Source organism: Sphaeramia orbicularis, chromosome 13, assembly GCF_902148855.1.
Source record: "Sphaeramia orbicularis chromosome 13, fSphaOr1.1, whole genome shotgun sequence".
NCBI lineage: Eukaryota > Metazoa > Chordata > Actinopteri > Kurtiformes > Apogonidae > Sphaeramia > Sphaeramia orbicularis.
In genome coordinates, this window is record NC_043969.1 from 45,617,162 (window position 1) to 45,632,696 (window position 15,535).

The following is a 15,535-nucleotide window of genomic DNA, read 5'->3' on the forward strand; positions in this document are numbered from 1 at the left end:
CATCCTCTCTCCTTTTCCTCTCCCATGTCGTCTGAACAGAACATGCTCACTCTGCTGCTGTTTTTCCTCTAGATCTAAATTATTCACATCCGTCATGTGTTGCTGTACGATACTGTATTGTCCTGGTAGAAACATAAAACCACGACTGACCAAGCATCAGCGCATGAGCTTGTCACATGACGCTTCTGAACATCAGCAGAAATATTCAGCTTTGTCCAATATGTTTTATGCATTTTTAGGAATATTTGTTGTTTTGATTTGCACTAATTTAACCTTTTGACTGAACTCTATGAGATTAATACAAGAAACAACACGAGAGGAAAAAAGTATCCAAAAAAATATAATATACACAGAGTGGTGCAGATTATTTTGATTAATGTGACATTTACTTACAGATTTATGTCCCTTAAAAGCTTCTCACTCAGAACCTGATTCAATCAGAAAAACATCTACGTCCAGATTTATCCTTTTCCATTCATTTAAAATGACTTTGAATGTATTTACAGAGACCAGATCCTTCAGTTTTATCTCCTTCTGTAGGTTGTTCCAGGCAGTGGGAGCAGAACATTTAAAAACTTTGTTTCCCAGTTTGGTTCTGACTTTTTTAGATTAGATTAGATTAGATTAGATTAGATTAGATAGAACTTTATCGATCCCTTAGGAACAAAATAGTGATACAAAAATATTTTTTAAAAAAAGTTATAATAAAATAATAGTTATAATAAAGTGCTAATAATAAGAACAAATAACTATCACGCAATTTTTGGAACATGTAGGGTTAACAGATCCTGGGAATGGAGATTGTAATTATTAAAGTTATTTCAACAGATGTAGATCATTAAATATGATGGAAACAGACCTAACATAAATTTATAAATAAAAGATAAATAAAAGAATATCAGTGTATTAGTCTGCGTATAAAAAGATCTGTCCATCCAACTTGAGTGTATATAAAATGCAGTGATGGGTGCAGAGATCTGATCTGACCTCTGCTGGACCTCAGTCTGACCTTTGACCTCTGACCTCCAGATGACACGGTGTCGGCGAGCAGTAACATGGACATGGAGGACCGGGTTTCCCACCTGGAGCAGCGTCTGCAGCTGCAGGAGGATGAGATCCAGCTGCTGAAGGCGGCGCTGGCCGACGCCCTGCGCCGACTCGGATACTGTGAGGAGCAGAGTCTGGGGGTGCCGCCAGGGGGGGTCCACGGTGGGAGAAGGCCCCTGGCCGCCACTGCTCCAGCGCCGTCCACTAAAGGTAAGAAAGGAGATGGTACTTCATGGACTGAAATCATGTGGGTTTTTCCACTGCCTCTATCCAGGGTGTCTATAGAACGCAAAAATTTCTAAATTCTAAATTAAGGGTCTTCATCAGTGGCAGCTCGTCAATAGAAGGCGCTAGGGCTCCGCCCACCTGTCTCACATGAAGAAGATGATAGGAATCACCTAAAATAATTTTACAAAATCATTAATATATAATAAACAAGCTATACATGATGCATATTATTTTAGCCTTTATTATACAATCCTAGTCTGTTTCCATCCATATGATCCTCTTAACACTTCAGATTGTCCCCAGGAGATGAACATCTTTTCCATTTAACTCCATTAGTACAGATTAGTAACATTTAGAGACCAGTCTGATTCTCTAGTGTCTCAACAGAGAATCTGTCATCTCACTTTTATATCTATGTGGTCATGCACTGGAAGATAAATAAAGTCTTTCAGTATCAAATGAATTGTTGATGTAGAAATTATACAAACTGGTACTAACTATAACATTAGATTAGATTAGATTAGATTAGATTAGATTGAACTTTGATGATCCCTTGGACAGAACCACTGGGAAATTAAGGTTCCAGTAGCAGCACAACAATGAATGTAGACATATAAGAAATATTAGAAGACAAAAGGAAAGAAAATTGTAATAACAGTCACTATAAAAACAGAAGTGAAAACAGGCAGTTGCACATTAGAAGTATGAGTAGTGATAAATAATAAAATAGAAATAATAATAATAGTAATAATAATAATAGGAGCTGATGTACCTGAAGAATACATCCCTATATTCCTGTTCTCCTCATGGTTTTTACGGAAAAACCAACAGCTACAAACTGACCAAACCTTCTACATGTTGAATACCAGTTCATCTCCTGGTTTTACTATCTCCACCCAGTTTCCTCCTGCAGGATCAAGTTTTACCACATGGACAAAGACCAGACTATCACCGCCTGTGGGTTTCTTGAGCGTACATACATCCTGGTTTAGAAACTTTAAATAAATAAGTAAATATACTTGACAGGTGGTTTTAGAGTCGGGTTATCCATTCAGGAAACGTTCATCCTGCAGATGGACTGTAAGAAACTCTGCTTTTATGAATCCACATCAATCCAACTCTAATCTGTGATTATCAGGGACGATGCACAGGTTACTAATATGGTGAAAAATGTTGTAGCAATAAATAAAAATATGACCAGGCATAAAATAATACAATTATTTATTGTTAATTCAGGGATGTACCGATAGCAAATTTCCTGATGCTGATACTGATAATTTTTTCTATTTCTTTATCTTATTTTTGTAGTTATTTATCCTCTTTTAACAAAGAAATCTTCATTATAAATATAAAATAGTTGCTATTTTACAGTTTTTCAGTTGTTCATCACTTTATATTTGAATGAGCAAATAAAAATATCTGTAAAATCCTGTGATATAACAGATATATGACACATAAGACCATATTTCTCACTAGTAAAAATCCCTGTTTTGTAAATTCCTGTTGGACATTCAGTATCTGATCATAATGTTTGTGATTTCAGTGCGTCAGCTGCTGCAGGCTCTTCCATCCAGACCTCTGAGTAATGGCTACGTCCAACAGAAACGCCTGCTGTCGTCCCCCTCGTCCCCCAAAAAAGAGGTGCTGCAGTCCATTAAGAGGTACAACAAATACCAAGGAACAACTAAAAAACACAGAAAAACCTAAAAATAAAACTTGCTCTTCATGTTAATTGTGTTTTAAAGGGATCATATTTTGTCAAACCCACTTTTAGTAGTCTTTGGTTCATTTATTTGTGTATTTGGACCCTAATAGTTCAGAAGTTTGAATTTGAACCTTCCAGGTGCTGCAAAGCTATCTTTATATTAATTCCGGCAACATTTAGTGGATTTCTACAACCTGTTTTAATTCCTGCTTAATTTGTTACGTTGTATAGTTACGTCATGACGTGCACATATAAGGTCCAGACTTCAGACGAACATTTCTTGGAGTACGCCATAATTGTTTGTCAGCAGCAGCGGTTGTAGTAAAAACTGAAAGTATGTCCAGATTTCGAGCTGATTACCTAAAATGTTCAGTTATTGGTTGTATTAACGAACACAAGTGGCTGAACGGGACAGAAAGCACAGTCAACAACCTGGAGGGGTTGGGGTATGAAGTGGTTCATTTGCATTTAAAGGGCCAGCGCTCAAAACCACCTTTATGGTGTCATTACTAATGAATAGGGTTGAAGATGGACCTGTGGAGTTGAATTAATGAAGAATTCAGACCCACGCAGAGCATTTACAGTTTATGCAGACCACAGGGAAATGTTTGAAAATGCATAATTCCATTTAAAAAAGCAAAATATCACTTCTTTAACTCAATTTCATTCTTTTACATCTTTTACGTCAAATTTTTTGTTTTTATTTTGTTGCGTCTTTTGCGTCAGTTTCATCTTGTTGCGTTTTTTTTTTTTTTTTTTTTACATTTTTTCTATCTTTTGCATCAATTCCATCCTTTTATGACTTTTTATCTTTATTCTCTTTTTATCTTTTATCACAGCAATGCGTAAGTTAAATGAAAATATGAGTAGAAAGTACCGATACTGGTGTTAACATGTAGGGAGTAAAAGTAGAGTAGCATTTACAGTTTATGTAGAGAACAAGGAAAAGTTTTAAAATGCATAATTCCATTTAAAAAAGCAAAATATCACTTCTTTAACTCAATTTCATTATTTTACATTTTTTACGTCAAATTTTATGTTGTTTTTATTTTGTTGCGTCAGTTTCATCTTGTTGCATTTTTATCACTTTTTTCTGTCTTTTGCATCAATGCCATCCTTTTATCACTTTTTATCTGTATTCGCTTTTTATCTTTTATCACAGCAATAAGTAAGTTGCATGAAAATATGAGTAGAAAGTACTGAAACTGGTGTTAACATGTAGGGAGTAAAAGTAGAACAGCATTTACAGGTTGTGTAGACCACAGGGAAATGATTTAAATGCTTAATTCCATTTTAAAAAAAGCAAAATATCACTCCTTTAATTAGGCCTGGGTGCTGGTGGGGAAACCATCTTAATGATATTATAGTGAACAGATATGGTGCTGGGTGATGAGGAGTATAATACTTTTTCTAGTGATGGGACTGAGGAGGAGAAATAAAAAGAAGTAATCATTTTTAAACTAATTCCACTTTATTCTTCCTCCTCCTCCTCAGGAAGAGCATGTCCACGGAGCGCCTAACCCTGATCAGGAGGGAACTGGGAGCAGAGAGTCGGAGTCGGACCACCTCCTCCAGCAGCTCCTCTGGAGGAAAAAGGTAACGAGAAAATGATTTAACCCATAAAGACTCAATGTTACTTTTGTGTCAGTTCAAAAATATTTTGTTCTCTATATTTAACTTAAGTGATTTATCACAATTTATTATGACATAATCCTCAGTATTTTGTGTTTTTTTTTAGTGAACATCAGGTATTTTCCTGTATTTGATTTCCTGATCATGTAGATGTTCATTAAAAGCTCAGATTAAAGTTGAGGATTACACTGGGTTACAAAAAAATGTTTTTTGCAAGTTGTCTAGGTTTTTTCAACTGAATTACGACCATTTTGCACCGCTAAATCCAAAAATGACATCTGTTTTTCTCAATCAGGTCAGGTTTTTTTGCTAATTTGATTTTGAAAAATTTGATCTTCTCACAAAATTGATTACATTTTTGTGACTTTATCAGTTCATTTTTTTTATATAGTTCTCACCCAAAATAGGTTTTAAGAGAAAAAAAATCATTTTCACAAGCACACTTTATGAAACTTGTGACTTGATTCCTGTTAGGTACAATGGTGTATTCACCGCAGATGTAGCAGAATACGTCAGACTTATTTTTGCAAGATCTTCCTGTCGAAGCCATTTCATTCACCTGTAATATTAAAAAAAACATTAATCATAAATTGGCAAAAGTAAAATCTTCAGAACTCGTTTATTGCAAGAAATATGAAAGAATTTTGTATCATATGATGTGAAAATGCCCATAAATGTAAGCAAAAATGTTAAAAAGCCAATATGTAGCATAGTTCAGAAAGTTGACCTGATTGAGCAAAATTAATGTGATTTTTGGATTCAGCACACCAAAATTATCCTAAATCAGCTCAAAAAACTTAATAAATTTGTTGTTGACCAGTGTTATTATGTCAACAACAGAGAAAACTGAAGGAAAAGTTACTTTTTCAGCAAAATCTCATTAACTGCACATAAAAACAAGTATTTCCATCTACTGTCATTGATCCAACTCCATGGGTTTTACTGGTGAATCAATGTTGTAGAAGATGACAGTGTTTCCATGGTAACTACAGATCCTGTGAACATCCAAATGGGTCATATCTGATGACCATGAAAAAATTAATAACTGTATTTTACACCAACTATTTACATGTATTGATAGGATTAGTGAGATCAACAGGTACATTTTAGATCAGTAGATGGTTTTGGTTGTCGGTGACTTTTTGGGTCTTTATGGGTTAAATTGACATGTGGACACTGAAAAACTATGACGTGAAACAGTACATCTATCGCTGCAACTGATGAGTAATTTCATGACTTAACAGTTATTTGTTTGGGCATTAAAATGTAATTAAAAATAGGTGCATATAGTTTAATTCCCCTGACCACAGTGCTGATGACCATCTGGACTTATCCTGCCTTCACATGCTATGGAAATTATAGAAAATACTCGTTCCAAACTCAAAAACTGCACATGATGTCGTATTTTCCACTGGAGAACTGAGAAAAAATTTGGATACGCAAGCTGCCGAGATGAAAATAACCTTTGACCTTTTCAAAATGGCAGCTCAAGTTAAAATGTGTTTGATATTGTAGGACTACAGTGACTGGAAAATAGAACTAAACATATTCACTGTAATGCTTATGATAATTTTCTTTAGGTTAAAATCAGAAATAGGTGACAAAACAAGTCTGATTTCAAAGTTGCTGCGATGGTTGAAAGTTTGTGAAGTTTAAAAGCGACTCGACAGCAGTGAGTTAAAAGAGGAAACTCAGCACAGAGAAAGTCTGGACATCATCACCTTCATCGTCTGCTGTGTTCCATCATCATCATCATCGTCATCACAGAGCTGTTATTCTGTCACCGTCAGCGCTTCCTGTTCGCCTGCAGTAAATCAGACGTCAACCTGAATCAGGTTCTTCAGTTAATGGGCTGTCGGTCCGAGTAAGGTCTGATGTGAGACTGACGGACAGTGAATGCAACACGAGGACAGTGAATGCAACACGAGGGTCACTCATCAGGAGCTGTTAGTTTTCATACAAATAATTATCAACAGTTATTCTTGTCTATTCTATTTACTTCATGTGACCTATGTGCAGATCTAATAGTTTAATTACAAAGTATCAGAAAATGACAAAACGACTGGTCATGTATTTTCTGATGACCCTGAAAATATTAAAGAAGACCACAAGCTCAAATACACAGGTCTAAATTCAGAGTTTAACAAAGTCCTGAAACAACAAAACAGAATATTTTAATGAGTTTTTTTTTGCTGAAAATGTGAACAAAATCAACCCCAAATATTGACGACATTATTGGAGTAATTATTATTATTCATATTTGTCATATTATTCCATATTTACACTGGTATTTAATATTTAGTATATCAGTATTTATGGTCTGTTTCTACGCCTGGGAACACATACCAGGTACTAAACCGGGCTAATGTATCAAAATATTAATGATCAAAAAGTCCTGCATTAATTTTTATTGTTAAAAATCATGAATTAAAGACTATTTTCTTGCTTCTTAGGTCAAAACTATGCTGTTAAAGTTTCCTTCTAACAAAATCAATATTTTATGTTAATAATGCCACAAATTGAAAAAACAGTGTGAAAGAACTGTAAACCTAACCCTACCCTGAGAAAAAACCGATGAGAATAATGTTAACATACTATTGAGAGAGCATTAAGTTTAACTTTATTCATATTATCGTCTGCAACTGTATTTTTAGATATTTTCTGCTCTTTTTTTTGTTTTTTTACATTATTTGATACTGAAAATCTGCACACAATTTATAATATATAACCAATAATATATAAAAGGAGAAAAAAAACCAAAAGCATTTTATTTGTTGAATATAAAACTCAAAATGTAAAAATAAATTGAATATCTATTCATGTAATTTATAAAAAATATTACCCTCTTCACTTCTCATATTCATATCCTTGTGTTTTTATTAATTTTTTTATTTTCATTTAAAAAAAAAAAATCCATCTTCCTCCTCCTCTTCCTCTGTCCGTCTTTCTGCTGACGGTATCGAATTCCCATCAGGGGTGTATTCTCAGTCTGAGGGGGTGGGCACAGGGGAGGGGCCTGGGAATGAGGAAGTGCGTTCTGATTGGATGCTCGACTCCTCGGGTTGGACTAAAAGTTAGCAGAGTGAGGAGGAAGTTGTTGTAGTGGAGATCAGGACAGGACGGGAGCAGCTGTGACTCTAACTGCTACGTATTCTAACGGGAACTGTCGCCATGAAGAGGTCTTTAAGGTAATTCATGGAGACTGGGTTTACTGGGATTACTGGGTTTACTGGGGGAAATGAAGGGAGGGTTTCTATGATAGTTTTTGTAACTTTAATCCTCAGTTGTTGCTTCTCATGTGTGATTTTTCTGCCTGATTCATAGTTTCATTTGTCTTTAAGCTGATGATAGATTTAACTGCACCAGGTTTCACAGTGTCATGTTGTGTGTTTGTTGTCACACTGTTGTGGGTCCGTCTGTCTGTCTGAGGAAGTTGGTGTTGTATGAAACTGTTGTCACGCAAACTGTGATGCGGTTCAGTTTCACCGTCTGCAGGGCTGTGGGGAGGGGCAGCAGGGCAACATGAATACAGAAACACAGGACGCACAACGAGAGCCAAGAGCTGCACGTACAGGGATTTCAATGAGGGCTTAGGTTCTGTTTGGGTTCCTGCATGTTTCAGAAGTTTTATAAACACTTAAGTGCATATACAGTGGAAAACAGCGGTGCTTATTTCAGTAAAAATGTGCAATGCCATGGAATTTTGGAAAAGCTGCAACACATTAAAGATAAACCAAAATAATAAGGTAAAAACTTGCAGAAGAAATAATTTAATTAGATTTATTTTACCTGAATCTGGTTTAAATAATGCATAAAATGGCTTTAATAATTAACAAAACCCTGCACATAGTACATTCAACTTGAAAGACATAGGAAAAATGCTGACTGAATAAATAATACCACATGAAAAAGGAAAATATGAGAAGAGAAAGTGTAAAAAAAAAAAAAGACGTATAAAAAACATGCACAAAACTAGTGGGATGAAAGCCACCAAAGTTAAACAATACTGCCAAAAAGTGCAAAAATAATCAAGTTTCTTGCATAAATGGAACAAATACTGTGTAAACGAGTTGATTTACTCTTAAACCCCTGAAAATTTTTGCATCAAAATTGAGTTTTCGTCTCATATATCAGAGCAAAGTACAAATATCTAGTTATATACAGTTTTATTAAATAACATTTTTATTGTAATTAAATGATTTTCATTCATTGTATAGAGCTTTATTTCCTAAAGTGAGCTGTTTGTATTGGTTCAGAAAATATCTAACTAGAACTAGTGTAAAAGTGTGTGCATTACTGTGATAGTGTGTGTATTTTGTACAGTTTGTATCTTTAAAAACCTGCGTATGATTGGTGGTTGGTGGCAGTAATCTATGCTATATACATGTTTCTATACAAATAAATAGTGAGTGATACTATTTGTGACGTAGATTCATTGATTGTAGAATACATGAAAAATCTTAAATTTCTAAGTGACATGGGGATAGGTCTAATGTAAAACAAGAAAAAAGCAACGTAAAAAAGGTAAAAATGACGTTTAAGATGTTACAAGACAAATTATGCAAAGAAAAATGAAAGATTACAGTAACATAAAAGGTGCAACATAGCAAAGATGATGTAAAGACACAAAAACTGATATAAAATCAGCCTTTCACAGTGTAAATCTTTTGTAATTCATGGCGTCTTTTCATAACTCTGCGTCTTCTTATGCGTCTGGAGCTGAAGCCCATGTCAATTAAAGAGGGAAACGCCTCTGAGTGCCTGCAGCATCAGGGGGCGGAGGCAGCCGTGGGACCGATGTTACGAGTACTCACTCCGCTCGGCTTGCAGGAACATGTATCGATCCACTCCTGCTTTACATGCAGCAACATAAAGACCTGATTGATTCAAGCCGGTGGCAGTAGTAAATTAAGGTTTTTGATGTATTAAACCTGCTGATTTCACCATATTTTTGTCCAGCATTAAACAGAAACTTAAAATAACATTGTTCTTTTAACCCATAAAGACCCAGTGTTACTTTTGTGGCAGTTCCCAAGTTTTTTCTCTAGATTTCACCTTTCTTAAATGATTTATCACCATTTATTATAATATTATCCTCTGTGTTGTGTTTTTTCAATGAAAACCATGTATTTTCTTGTATTTAATTCACTGATCATGTAGATGTTCTTTGAAGGTCAGATTAAAGTTGAGGGTTATCATATCAGAAACAGAGAAAACTGAAGAAAAAGTTACTTTTTCAGCAAAGATATAAATAACTGAACGTAAAAACAAGTGTCTCCATCCACTGTCATTGATCCAACTCCACGGGTTTTACTGGGGAATCAATGTTGTAGAAGATGACGGTGTTTCCATGGTAACTACTGAGCCTCTGAATGTCCAAATGGGTCATATCTGATGATCATGAAAAGATGAATAACTGCATTTTACACCAATTATTTACATGACTTGATAGAATTAATGGTTCAGAAGTTATTAAATACTTTAGATCAGTAGATGGTTTTGGTCGCCAGTTGCTGTTTAGGCCTTTATGGGTTAAACATCAGCTCTGATTGCATGTAAAAACAAGAAATAACTAAAAGATCCAGTTGTCCTCATGCAGAGTGATTCAGTTTTTACCTGATATAACCTTTGTAGAGTAAAACAGGTTTAGCAGTTTGAATAAACCCAAATTCACCTGAAGGAAATAAAGCTGATAAGATACTGATCTTTTTTTTTTCTTTTTTAGTCTGACAGATCAGATCTGCAAGAGATTTTTCTGGCGTACAGTGAAACAATGCTCAGCTTTACTGTTGATAATGATCAGATATTAAATGTATCTGAATCACTGCAGTCTTTTACCCATAATGCATCAGGAAATGGACACACACGGGCCATCAGAGACCACAGCATCCATCAGCATCAGCATAGAAACAGAGATTTACCAGAACATCCATCATTGCAGCGATTCCATGACTCTTTAACCCCTGAGACGTTATTTCAATGAAAATAAAAAATTAGCGTCTGTTTCAGTGTTAAAAGCAGCTGTGAGTATGTGCTTGTGTTCTTTTCTTCAGTGGTTTTGTTTTACTGTGTATTTTAGGGTAAAAACAGGTGGAATAACCAAAAAAGACAAAGAAGAATTGAAGTTCGACAGGTTTTTACTAAATAAGGCACTCAGAATGTGCATCAATAAGAGATTTAGGATGTTGAACATGAACACACTGAACAACAAGTATTTTACCCCCCCCCCCATTCCACAGGCAGTGGGGGGGTACACTGTGCTTGTTCAGATGTCTATGGAAAGGACAAAATCTATTCTGTCAGCACGTTCTGACATTTTTTCTATTCAGCAAACGGTTGAATTTATATGATTATTTTAAATAAATCATACAATCGGAACGCTCACTACTGACACGTCAGGAGCTAAAGGGTTAAAATGTGATTATAATGATCAGGAAAGTTGTATTTGTAGAGTCGTAGCAGAAGAAAACACGCTGATGTTTTCCAGACGCTCATTATCCTCTGCGTTCTCACAAAAGGCGTAATCATTATCTGAAAAGTGCCCATTACTGAGACCATTAAGATGACTCGAGGAAACGTCTGAGTCTTAAGAGGAAGGTCAGACGCATCAGGAGGGAAACCAGTGGGGGCTGAACTGGATAATGATATAGCTATGATGTGTCTCAATATTTTTGTCCATATATTTTCTAAACATCAATATTTCCTTAAAGTTAAATGGGAGATTTTTTGACACGTGAGATGAGAAGAAAGTAGATGGTTAGTTGTGGTAGAAAATTATTATTTACAGTTAGAAATTTAGAGGTAGAACATTTAAAATCATAAAACAAATCTATGTCAAGAGAAATTAAATAAAAACCATCTCTGAGACATTTTGGAAGCAAAGATAACAATTTAAACCAAACTAACCAATGCAATGATATTTATAACAATATAAAACTATATTATAACATTTGTCATTATTGTTTTGTATCCCAGACCCCTGTTAGAAAAGAAACACCTGAATTCAGCGTGTCCACATACTTTTGTCCTTATAGTGTATGACTTAGGCCATTATGCTACAAGGCTAACGATTTGCACAAGAGGATTAAACACTAATGCACCGACCACGTTCTGTTACATTAAAAACCACAGACGAATTTCAGCACTGTGATAAATATTAACACATACAGAGTCTTATGTAACTGTAATGTCGACCTGAAATAAGAAATAATCACACATTCAAATACCAAACTAATCTGAGCATTGACTGATGTAGATACATTAGTTAATGATGTACTTAAACCTGGTTAACTTCATCAAACATTAACATGAACTCATAAAGACCCAAACATCTACTGATCTAAAATATTTAATACCTGTTGATCCACTAACCCTATCAATACATGTAATAAATTGGTGTAAAATACAGTTTGTCATCTTTTCATGGTCATCAGATATGACCCATTTGGACGTTCAGAGGCTCCATAGTTACCGTGGAAACACCGTCATCTTCTACAACACTGACTCACCAGTAAATCCCATGGAGTTGGATCAGTGACAGTGGATGGACACATTTGGTTTATGTTTAGTTATTGATATATTTTACTTAAAAGGCGCTTTTTCTTCAGTTTTCTCTGTTTTGATATAATAACCTTTGAATTTACTCTGAGTTTTCATGAACATCTACATGATCAGTTAATTAAATACAGGGAAAAATAGATGATTTACACTGAAAAATGCAAAAGACGGGATAATATTACACTAAATAAGCAACTTTTACGTTACTGTAATCTTTCATTTTTCTTTGCATAATTTGTGCAGTGTAACATCTTATACATCATTTTAACCTTTTACGTTGTTTTTTTTAAATCTGTTTTGAATTTAAATAAGTGATAAATCAAAAGCAAAAGAAACGGTGTACTAGAACAGGTTGCATGACTCAAACATGATATAAAAAATATCAGGGCTGTCCAACAATTTAAAAGTTTTAATCAGATTAATCACAGGGTTGCTGCGGATTAATTTCAAATAATCACAATTAATTATTAATTGTGATATTTAATTAATATCATTCATTTTTAATCTATATTAATGGCGTTTCATTTTGCATGAACAGACTTAAGAAAGAAGGGAATATATATGCACTTAACATGTTTGCTGCAAGCTGGGTGATGCGTTAGCCGAGGTGCTAGCAGAATCCCTGACTAACGTATGCTTCATATTAATGTGGTATTTCAAGCTGGAAGTGCTTCGGTGAAAAGAAAACTCCTTCCTGCAGAGTGTGTATTATACTTTATGATGGTCGACTGTTCCATCTTGTTTTTTTTTTTTGTCCTCACATTTCCATCCAGAGGGCCAACGTACTGTTTAGTGTCTTCCATCTTTATGGGTTGGTTCTGCTGCCTGTCACTACTGGATCAGCTGACCATTTGTTCATGCATGACGCTAACTCTACTTGGACAAACTGACCCAAATGCGTTGGCAGAGATGTTCACAGTCATTCTGTGCTGCAGACGGGTTAATTGCGTTAAAATTTTTAGTCAGATTAATCACAATGGATTAATCTGCATTAATGTATTAATTTTGACAGCCCTATAAAAATTTATACAGTTTGTCAAATCTTAAATATAGTTTTAGTTTAGTTTAGTTTACTTTATTTCGAATGTGCAACAAGACAAAGTAAGCTAATCTTAGTCCTTAGAAATAAATATAAAATATAAATAAATATAATAAATAATAATAAATATACATAATAAATATAAAAAGTGCTGTGTGCATCCTGTTAAAAATGTGTTTTAAAAGTCTAACTGTTTCAAGGACTTTTGATACTTCAGCACCAGGTTCTCCTCCTACTTTTTAAAAAAATCTTTTTGTCTTTTCTTTGATTTCTCTTCATCTTTTTGACACCTGAGTCAGATGCTTAAAACTCTGAGGGCTCTTTTTACAAAGCCTTGATGGTTCTCAACCCAATGTTGGCTTTTCTCTTCATCATGTTTTCAGAGAGCGATTGGGCAGAAAATGCCACCGCCGCCGTCTGAATGAAAGCCCTGTTTGTGCGCCGTGTCTCTGTGGAAACCCGGTGACTGGCCTTCAGCCACATGGGCTTTTAGTTCCACAGTCATTTTCCCCGACCGGCCCTGTCCCACTGCCAGCTACCCAGCATGCACTGCACTAATTACTGGCTCCGAATCAATCTGTTCCTCTCATTGGTTAGAAACTGTCCACTCCTCCTCCTCCTCATCCTCCTCTTCTTCATGGCAGACCACACAGACACACAACACAATTGAAGAGACAAACAGGCCTTTATGTGGTTAGTTTAGAGGCGACACCCTGCCCAGAAACACAACACAACACACACACACACACACACAGTCAGCTCTTCAGATCAGTCGCCTGTTTGCATCTTTAATCTCCTTCAGATGCAGAACATTATGATCAAACGCACATGAAAGGTCGCATCCCTCTTCTCTGATCTTCATTCATTATTCATGTCTCTCATTCATACTGAGCACATTGTGGTTTTATTGAAAAACCCTCTGAAATACTTTGACTTGATCTAACGTAGACATGTGTTTCCAGGTTAACTCCCTGTTAAACAAATGTCAGGATGAGTCGACACACACCGGATCATCCTGTTACGCACCTGGTTCTTACTAACATGTCTTTGCAATGAGTAAATATTGGGATTGTTGTCCTTTAAAACCTCTATTTATGAAGTAACTGTACTTAAGTTCAAGTAATTTTCATGCATCTGTACTTTACTGAGTACATACTTTCTACTTTTACTCCCCACATGGTAACACCAGTATCAGTACTATCTACTCATATTTTCATTTAACTGACTTGTTGCTGTGATAAAAGATAAAAAGTGAATAAAGATAAAACAAGAAAAGTGCTCAGAGAGCGCAGACCTCCACCAAGACAGATCTGCCCATCCCGATCACCACCAAAATTTGATAATTTGTTCCTTGTGCCAGTATCAACATTTCCTGAAATTTCATGAAAATCTGTCCATAACTTTTTGAGTTATCTTGCTAACAAACAAACACGCAAACACACAACGCAAAGTGATCACAATACCTCCTGGCGGAGGTAAAAAGTGATATAAGGGGATGGAAATGACGCAAAAGGAAAGAATGTAAAAAACGCAACAAGATGAAACTGATGCAAAAGATGGAACAAGATAAAAATGACATGAAATGCGATGTAAGAATGACATTGAGTTAAGACACAAGATATGCAAACAATGGAGAAAAAGATGCAACTAGATGAAATTGATGCAATAAAATACGTAAAAGATGTAACAAAAAATGACATAGAAGAAACAAAGTGGAAATAGCATAAAAGGAAAAAAATAAACTATATAGGACAAAAATTATGTACAAGATGAAAACATGACATAATAAAGTCTACATTTACTTTTCTATTTTTACACCAGATACTTTTTCACATCAGTATCTGCACTTTTACTGGAGTAAAGAATGTGGATTTTAACGGCTGGTCTTTAATGACCCATTACAAAATAGTGAAAAATCTTTCATTAATTCTTTATTATGGAATAGTTTAAATAGTAACAGGTCATCATTTTTCTGTACATGTAGATAGAATCAGAAAAGTATAAAACAGATTAAATCTAAAATAAAAACCAGTAGAAATGGGTAAAAAAAACCACCAAACTTTAAAAATTTTTTTTTTCTTTTTTTTCCCAGCTCTTTAGCTTTATAACAGTAGAAACATTTAATTCTAAGGTTTAGCTTGTTTCTGGTTACGTGGCAGGAAATCACCTTTATATCTTTTTAAAACCATCTTTTCGTCTTACATTTTTCTTCATCATAAACCATGCTTTAGCTTTTAATTATGCTGTAGAAACCTTTAAAATCAGCTCAATATAAGCCTCTTCTTAAACCTCAGTTCATTTTTACTCTAAATATCAACTGGTTTTAT

The 15,535-nt window shown here is 35.0% G+C and overlaps 1 protein-coding gene across 2 annotated transcripts in view; it reads left to right on the top strand.

Annotated features, from left to right (window-relative positions):
• Window positions 1–15,535, top strand: part of eml2 (EMAP like 2) — a 67,790-nt gene that overhangs the window by 26,435 nt on the left and 25,820 nt on the right. For both annotated transcript variants that reach the window (XM_030151949.1, XM_030151950.1), the window contains exons 2-4: window positions 1,030–1,257; window positions 2,819–2,936; window positions 4,475–4,576. In XM_030151949.1, coding sequence (XP_030007809.1) covers window positions 1,030–1,257; window positions 2,819–2,936; window positions 4,475–4,576 — 448 coding nt within the window. The remainder of the gene's footprint in view (window positions 1–1,029; window positions 1,258–2,818; window positions 2,937–4,474; window positions 4,577–15,535) is intronic.